At 40.3% G+C, this 8715-nt stretch overlaps 1 protein-coding gene across 1 annotated transcript; it reads right to left on the reverse strand.

Annotated features, from left to right (window-relative positions):
- Nucleotides 1-674: 674 nt before the first annotated feature.
- On the reverse strand, nt 675-2647 carry LOC148719027 (uncharacterized). Its single transcript, XM_088741446.1, has 3 exons — nt 2418-2647; nt 2146-2152; nt 675-2006 (listed from the first exon to the last, which is right to left on the reverse strand). The coding sequence occupies exons 1-3, from the start codon at nt 2645-2647 to the stop codon at nt 1002-1004; spliced, it is 1242 nt and encodes a 413-aa protein (XP_088597572.1). The 3' UTR covers nt 675-1001.
- Between the last annotated feature and the right edge of the window lie 6068 nt (nt 2648-8715).

Raw genomic sequence — 8715 nt, forward strand, 5'->3', positions numbered from 1 at the left:
ATAACTGAGGAGAATGTGCTACCTTTTTTTAATATCGAGAAATGGATAGACATTTTAGTCTTCTCGGACCAGGACGAATGAACTGTTGGTCCTGTCTCCTGCATCTTTAATTAGATAATTTGATTAGGCAGAGGACGTTAAAGAACACACATCACGAGATTACTGTGATGTGATAATTTGGATATATCAACAAAGTTGAAATGGTAAATTGGCCACCGTAACGATTACAAAAGCTGACGTTTCGAGCGTTAGCCCTTCGTCGGAGCGAATAGAGGAACTGCGAGTTTTGTGTGGCTTTTCATTCCACTAATTTATTCGTGTTTTTCTCGTTGCCATGCTCCCACCAGTAACGTAGCTCCATTTTTTGCCTTTAAATGCACACAAAACCCACAGTTCCTCTATTCGCTCCGACGAAGGGCTAACGCTCGAAACGTCAGCTTTTGTAACCGTTGCGGTGGCCAATTTACCATTTCAACTTTGTTGATATATCCAAATTATCTCGTTACTCCCACCGGCGCAGCCCCAAACAGTTTCTTTCGAAACTATCAGCCTTTACTGTGATGTGGTCTGGCCTTGTTACTGGGAATTGGAGGAGGGGGCGTCTGTAAAAAATTCGCCTTTTTTGATTGTAAACTGCCACTGGCAGTCTGGTAAAGTCCCCCGCACAGTATTGTAAAGCGCCACGAGCTCAGGATATGAGCGCTATATAAATATAAGTTACTATTATGCAGTATACACGTTTGGATGCTAGTGAGTTAAGCAAGATAGGGCGAAAATTCGTAACCTATCTGCATGACAGGACTGTTAACTATAATAATATCTAATACTACTTAAATATAAATGATCAATATAAAACGATTAAAGTGTCAATTGGCCCAATACTAAGATGTTTTTTTTTTTAAATGTTCATGATTTACTGTTCGCTTCTTTAATTTATCCTTAACTTAAAATGTTCATAAAATCCTGTTCATAAAAACCAAATCATAATGTACTTAAAATTCCTATGCTGTAACCAGTTTAAATGATCTTGCAATGTTCAGAGTGCTACTTAATACAGCTTTCTGCATTCTCAGCAATATTTCTTTGTATCTTGTACCAAAGAAGCCCTTCATTTCAGTTTCCATGGCTTTAGACCATCCTCCAAGTACATCTATAATGACGTTTACTTGTGAGATCTTGCATCCTGGGTGTTGTTTTGTCAGCTCAAGTCTAAGTGCTCCATACTTCTTGGTCTTTTCTTTGTCTTTCTCGTCTTTGTTGTTGATCCAAGGGCAGCTCATTTCCACCACAAGTACCTTCTTGTTTTTGTGGTCGATGAAACGTGCATCCACACGATTAGATTGTACATATGTATGATCAGCATATACTGGTACATCCCAGTATGCCTCAGCATCAGGTGACTTATAAAGAGGTTTGGGCTTCACATCTGAGAACCATGGCGGAGTACTCTCAGCGAGCTCTAGGTATTTGAGCATCTCAAAGAAGAACACTTTCAAAGCAAAATTGTGCCTTTCTAAGTACTTGGACTGAGCTAATGATGGACATCCAGCAAGTACATGTGCCATGCTCTCAGGACCTTCGCCACACATTCTACATTTGACATCGTTCTTGTCCGCTGTTCCAGTCTTGTAGGCCATGTAGACCTTTGTTGGTGTGAGCTGTTCGTACAGTTCCATGATGCCTGCGATACAGTGGGTAGGAGCACATTGCCATTTATTAAGCCATGCAAAACAATTTTCAAGGCTCAGTTGATCATCTTGCCATCTTGCTTTTAAAAGACTTCCTTGCCACTGTTGATCTTCGACTTTTTTGACTAGTTTCTCATTTACAACTTTCTTTATATGCTTCTTGATGTGCATATCTTTGGTAGCTATCTCTGGTTCTTCTGTTGGGCTACATGATGGTTCAGTGGTATTCAAGTTCAGAGTTGTATCCAGTTCTTGTGCAAACTTCTTCGAGTCAGTGATAAGAGAGGAGAATCCCTTGACTATAGCACATTCTTCAAACTACAACAAACATATGAAACATATGAGTGAACTGCGGTTATGAGACGTATATAAGAACGATCCTTCGCAGTAAAGCACTATTTAAGCAATAGTGGAAATCAGACCTGAAAAAAATTTCAGGCCTGTACGGGATTCGAACCACTGACCTCTGCGATACTAGTGCAGCGCTCTACCAATTGAGCTAACAAGCCAACTGGGAGCAGGCCATCAACGGGTTTATATCGAATTAATTTGATGGCCTGCTCCCAGTTGGCTTGTTAGCTCAATTGGTAGAGCGCTGCACTAGTATCGCAGAGGTCAGTGGTTCGAATCCCGTACAGGCCTGAAATTTTTTTCAGGTCTGATTTCCACTATTGCTTAAATAGTGCTTTACTGCGAAGGATCGTTCTTATATATTCTTCAAACTGTTGCACAGATTTCATCTTGGGGTCTAGACTTTCATAGAGTTTAACTGCTGCTTTGATCTTGATCAGCTTATACTCTTGCTCAATGGCTCGTAGTCCTCGTCCTCCTTTCTCCCTTGGTAGATATAGCACCGCTATGGAGCTAAGTGGATGATGCCCTCCATTTTCGCAGATGATCTTTCTTGTTTGTCTGTCGATGTCACGCAACTCAGCAAGTGGCCAATGCTGAGTCCGCATGGAGTGTGTGAGTGCTGGAAGTGCAAACTGGTTTGTAACAAGGACGCGGTTAAAATCAGATAGTGGGCTCGTCCAGATTACGGATAGTCTTCTGAAATACACTTTTGCAGCCTCTGTGAGTGCTTGCTTCTCGTCTTGCATAAATGGTTCTTTAATCCCCAGAAACTTGTAGTTGGATCCTGACTCGAGATTCTTGACCACTGACGTCTCGTTGAGTTTGACGTCTTTGGCAACTTGGACTTGTTTACCTCTACGCACATGAATAGCGCTACACTTTTTTTGGGTTCCAGTGAAGTCCCATATCTTGCATTGCAGTGCAGGTTGATCGAAGTACCTGATTTAGTTTAGTTTCAGAGGCAGCAAACACATTCAGATCGTCTACATAAAGTAAGTGTGTTATTCGAGTTGATAAGAGCTTAGACAGCCTGTATCCCTCTGTAGCATTCAATATCCAAGCAACAGGGTTAAGGCACAGTGCGAAAAGGTGTGGGCATAGGGCGTCGCCCTGAGGCAGTCACTTGTGAAATCTGATGGTGGTAGACGTTTCGCTTCCTTGCTTTGTAGTCGCTACGATCTTGGTATTCCAGCTTGCGCTCAGGTGTTTTATCACTTTACCAATCCAGGCGGGTACCCTGTGTACTTCCATCATCTCAATCAACCAGTTATGAACAACAGAATCATACGCTTTCCGAACATCAACCCATGCCATGCTTAAATTGCGTTTACCTCGATGACAGTCCTGAGTGGCCATCTTATCAATCATAAGGTTGTCAGTCGTTCCACTACAGCCAGACTTCGCTCCCCTCTGTTCGCCTTCCATATTATTCCATTATTATTATTATTATTATTATTATTATTATTATTATCATATAACCAAAGAATGAGAATTTCAAAGCTTTCCTCCGTCAGGCTTTTGTAATAGGCTTTTGCGTCATTTTCCCTAATCTCTAGATACTGGACGGCAGTGAAATGCCTGTAAGCTACCCGAGAGGCGGGAAGTTTGAATGCTCGCATTGAACAGCGAGTTTTAAACATTAAAAACGCAGTCATGGGTTTGCGCAACTATCAAAACTTCTACCAACACCACGTGGCCTATTCAGCGTAGAAATTCGCGTTTACATATCGTCACCTAAGCATACACATCCACCAATTAGATGCTAGAGAGAAGGATTTCAGTTAATTTACGTATTGTGTCGCAAGTTTTCCACAGCTCTCAAGAATTTAAGGTATCAGCGTTTTTTTTTAAAGTCATAGGTTCTTGCCATCAAAATATTCCACAAATTTTCTTCTAAAGGTAGCTAAGTAATCATGAACTACCGGGAGCCACTACTCTTGGACAAATTGTGTTTGGATGAGTTTTGCTTTTTCATTTCGAAGTTATTTTGATCCAGAACGCTCTGGATAAGATGTGATTTTGGGGAACTGAAGAAATAGCACGAGCTGATCTTCGCAATGGCCTTCTTGTTATCCAGAACAATTTTCTGCCTCATTCAAAGCATGTGAAGAATAAAGGCCTGCATGCAAACTCCTGTATATCTTGATCTTGTGAACCTTTGAGTAAATTTACTACCAGACCATGAGAGCATTTGAAACAGAACTGAAGTTGAAAAAAAACTTCTGATATCGCATAACTGAGGGAAAGTTCAAAAATATCGGTAAACGCTTTGCTGATAAAAAGAATCTGTTGCTGTAGTATTTTTGAGGGGATATTAAGAAAATTTCTCGTGCTAAGCAGGTGTAGAAGTCTCGTCTTTCGGAGCTGTATTCTGCGTCATTTCTAGCATTCACACACTGAACCTAAATTTTTAACATTTCGGTTTCGACGAAAGCAGGAGATTGTTTAGTCCGTTGTTACGCGACCGAAAAATCGAACCGCACGACCTAAAGCCGATTAAATGTTTGATTAATTACCTAATGACAAATCCGGCTTTCATCTGATCAGCTACCCGAAAGGTCAAAACGTGTTCTCTCGCAATTTCCATAGATGAACACTCGAAGAAGAAACTTGGTTCTTGTAGCCGGTTCAATAATTTTTAATTTGGTAACGAGACATTTTTCTGTCACCAAAAAAGAAGTTTTCCCTCGGTTTAAGCTGCAACGGAAGCACAAATATGTCTCATTGTAAATCAAAATAAAGAAAACTACAGCGAGTGTTACAGACTTATTTTGGTAACCTCTTCGTGTTCATATTTCCTATGTAGAGATACTTTAATTCTATTAATGAAACCTTCGTTTCGGCCCTTAATAATGCAGAGAAGGAACTTAGCTGCAATGCAACCTTAAGCTCAAGCTTGGTCAGTAGCACAGCCCGAGGGGGCACTAGGTGTCATAATTTACGTTTCTTGATTTACAAAACAAAAGTTGTGTAGTACCAGTTAACCTACCATCCTCTGAATCCGTTTAACCTCCAAATTTGTCATTTTATTTCTAAATGCCTGAAAATGTCAAGAATATAATTTTTCTTTGCGAGAATCTCGATAAATTTTCGATTCCCGAGTGCATATCAAATGCCTCCTTGCTCTCCTACGTTATCGGCTCGTTACTTGATTTTATTTATTTTATATATTTTCTGCCATATATACTCAATGTTTCTGTATTCCGATGAGTTCTTCCTGCGATTTAGACTCAGTTATTCTCCTTTCCTTTTGTAACAAGAGGACATGTTTCTCGGATAGTACAGATTTTTTTTCAAACAGAATCTTAACCCATAAAATTCAACAATGTTACTGATTGCTTCCCTTGTTGTCCTTATGCATTTCCTCGCAAAGTGTTTAAGAGATTATAGTATTATTATTAGAGAATGTGGTATTCCATCAATAAAATAATATCTTCCTGTTCAGTTTTTCTATTTTAATTTCATGATTGTTAGATTTGCATCGATATCGTTAGGAGACGTTCCATGTTAAGCTCCTCTGGCAGTTATAGAATCAGTACTGTTATAGTAATAGACAACACTTCAAATAAGATATTTCATCCGATATATCCATGAAAAGCGTCAAATTCTCCCATATCCGCTTTCGCCGAGGCAACCTTATGAAACTTCTAACGTTAAGCTTATTTCGATTAAATGTTTACGGTCAAAAGTGAAAAAGTTCACTGTGAAATTTGATAGAGCTAAAGATATCATCCCGATACAATGGTTTTTGGAATCAACAAAGCTGTTTCTTCCCTACATGAAAAGGACGTAGCTTCGCAAAATAACATACGACTTTGTTCCTACGTAGTCGAGTCCAAAGCAGGATTAAACTTGTGACCATCCCTCTTTTGTTTTCATTCATTGGCTTCCTCTCACATGAAGAGAGAACTTGGTGTTTCATCAAGTAACACCACGAAAGTCATAATTTTCACTGTTCTCATCGATCACTGCTTTTTTTTCTGGATATTGCATCGATGTCTATTTTCTACCCGTTAGAATGAAGTACATGATCAGTAAATGTTGATCAACACCGGAGAGAAATATATATACCTTATTAACCAAGCGCGTGGGCCGTACTGGGAGAATATCGGCCCGGGTTCTTGACAGTACGGACCGAGGACCGATATTCTTTCAGTACGGTCCCGAGCAGGCTTTGTTAATAAGAGATTTATTATACGACTGAAGTTCAAAGGGACACAAGTCTGGTATCATTCGGGACCATTCGGGACAGTGCCCGGTCCAATACTTAGAGAATGCTGGACCGGCAATAGAGCATTTTGATTGGTTGATTTTAGTTATTGGCCCTCTAACTACCCGAGTCGGAAGAACTAACTCTAACTACCCTCTAACTACCCGAGTCGGAAGAAATAAAATCTTAAAATATACTACCAATAGGAAAGCAGTCTTTTAGCACGAGTTTTTACCGAGAAAACTTGGGGTTACAATTTTTCTTCCTATTCACTTAAACAGGCTATAGTTTACATCATTAGCTCTCCTCGCCTGTAGATTACTTGGGGTGGGGGGGGGGGGGGTGAATTTAATTCCAATAAACCTTTTCTCCAAGCAGGATACTTGACTTTTCACCGTAACAAGAGGAATGCAGATTTAGATCGTTTTGTAAAGAGAGGTGCTGATGACATTATAACAAATAGAATGTGCGTTCCTTTTTAAGAAATTTCAGCTGCAGTTATTTAGGAATCTTTTATCTGCGAATTCTATGCAGAAACACCTCTGTTTGCAGAAAGTCTCGGTACATCTTAGAGCAATTTTAGAAGAAAAATAGTAATAAAAAGTCGACTGTAAGTAATGACCGTGCAAGGCCAATTTGAGTCTCGCTTGAGGATTTTTGAGCTCCGGCATTTCCGGATTTCGCATTCGGATGTGGTACATGAGGCCATATACTTCTAATTTTCTAATTTTTTTCTTCTAATCCATTTTCACTGCATTACCGCAGTAGGGTAGGACTAGAACGGAACATATGTGATCCATGCGAGTTGTCCACCAATTAAATCACACCCATCCCACCCCAGGGGAGGACATCCATCACACAGTAATCTCGTCGTGCGTGGGAAATTAACGTCTCCTACCCCTAACCCTGTAGGAGACGGGACCTCCATTTATTCGTCCCTATCCGAGAAGACTAAAATAACTAATCATTTCTTGATGTTATAAGAAGGTAGCATATTCTTCTCAATTATTTTAAGGCCTTGAGTGTTGGTCTGGCCGGGGCTTGAACCCACGACCTGCCGCACAACAGTCCAGCGGTCTGTCCATTGAGCTACCCAGGGGACGGTTAGGAGTTTGGTTCACATGTGACAAACGGCGGCGCACATTACACTGGAATCAGCTATGCTATAGTTTCACAAATCCTTCATGGGCAGATAAATCAACTATCTTAAAGTTTACTATGTTTATCTGAATGTTGAGAAATAGATCTGTCATTGAAACAAAACTAATAAAGAGAAAGGAGAAACGCTTTGCTAAGTGGTCGAATGAAGAGCGATATTTTTATTTGTCACGAGTGGATAATTAAAAGAATCAAAGCTTCTTAGAGGATTTAATCCCTAAACCTACTGATTTCGATTTTTCTTTTTAATCTCTTCATTGACGGTGGAACCCGAAATTTACTCTATTTCTCTGTCTATTTACAGACTGACAAGACGCTTTCGACAATGCAGATCCTAGCAGAATGCAGAGGGGTTTGGCGCATATGTAACCAGCGTACGTGCTGGCATATTGGCGAGTCATCTGTAGCCTTGTGCTTGAGCTCCAGATCATAAAAAGGCTATCGATCAACGATTCTAATATTCGAAGTAAACTCCATGTTTTTCTTTCTCTTAGGCTTGTGACGAATAAATATCACATTTCTTTGATTCTTTCGCCTTGTGTTGGAATTATTTCTGTAGGTCCTAATTAACTAATCCCGTTTTCGCCTTTGACTCTTGTGAAATTGTGACTTGCTCCACAAGCGTACGTGATAACAAAACGGTAAACTTGGTAACACGAGGAGTTTCGAAGAAGCCGAACACAATTATGAGCTTATCGAATTGGAAACAGAAAATGCTGTATCATTTGTTACATTTTTAAATCTATGAATCTGTTTGTTGGCATGCTTTTTCACTTTTTAATCGCCAAGTTGGGACTGGACGCAAAATAAAGTTATGCAAATGTAACGCTGAGACTGAATGCCCGACAGCCGGGCACGGTCTTATGGACTGAATGCCCGACAGCCGGGCACGGTCTTATGGACTTAATGTCCAGAAATCACGAGTTTCCACAGGAAAGGCGTTTCGTCTCTGGCTGAGACTTCTTGAGTGAACGATTATGTGGCCCTTAAAATATAACAGCAAAGTTTCTTGTGTTGTTCCGTTACAGCATGTTTCAGTTATTCTGCAATTCCATGGGAAGACGTATGTACTATCCATGCTCTTCAACATAAGTCGTAATCATTCTCAGAAGAAGTCTCAGCCAGAGACGAAGCGTGTCGCAGGAAACAAAGAAATTTTACAACAACAAGAAGTCCTCCTTTGCGCTGCTCACCAGTCTCCGTTAAATTATATTAATCCCACCACCTCGAATATTTCCCTCCTTTTCTTTCGTCCCACCCTCTCCCCGTCCCTCAGTACCTATCGATTAGGGTTGATCCCACCAT

The sequence above is a fragment of the Stylophora pistillata genome, chromosome 12, assembly GCF_964205215.1.
Source record: "Stylophora pistillata chromosome 12, jaStyPist1.2, whole genome shotgun sequence".
NCBI classification, from domain to species: domain Eukaryota; kingdom Metazoa; phylum Cnidaria; class Anthozoa; order Scleractinia; family Pocilloporidae; genus Stylophora; species Stylophora pistillata.

Coding starts and splice junctions, on each gene's coding strand:
- LOC148719027 (XM_088741446.1), bottom strand. CDS start 2,647: ATGCGGACTCAGCATTGGCCACTTGCTGAGTTGCGTGACATCGACAGA.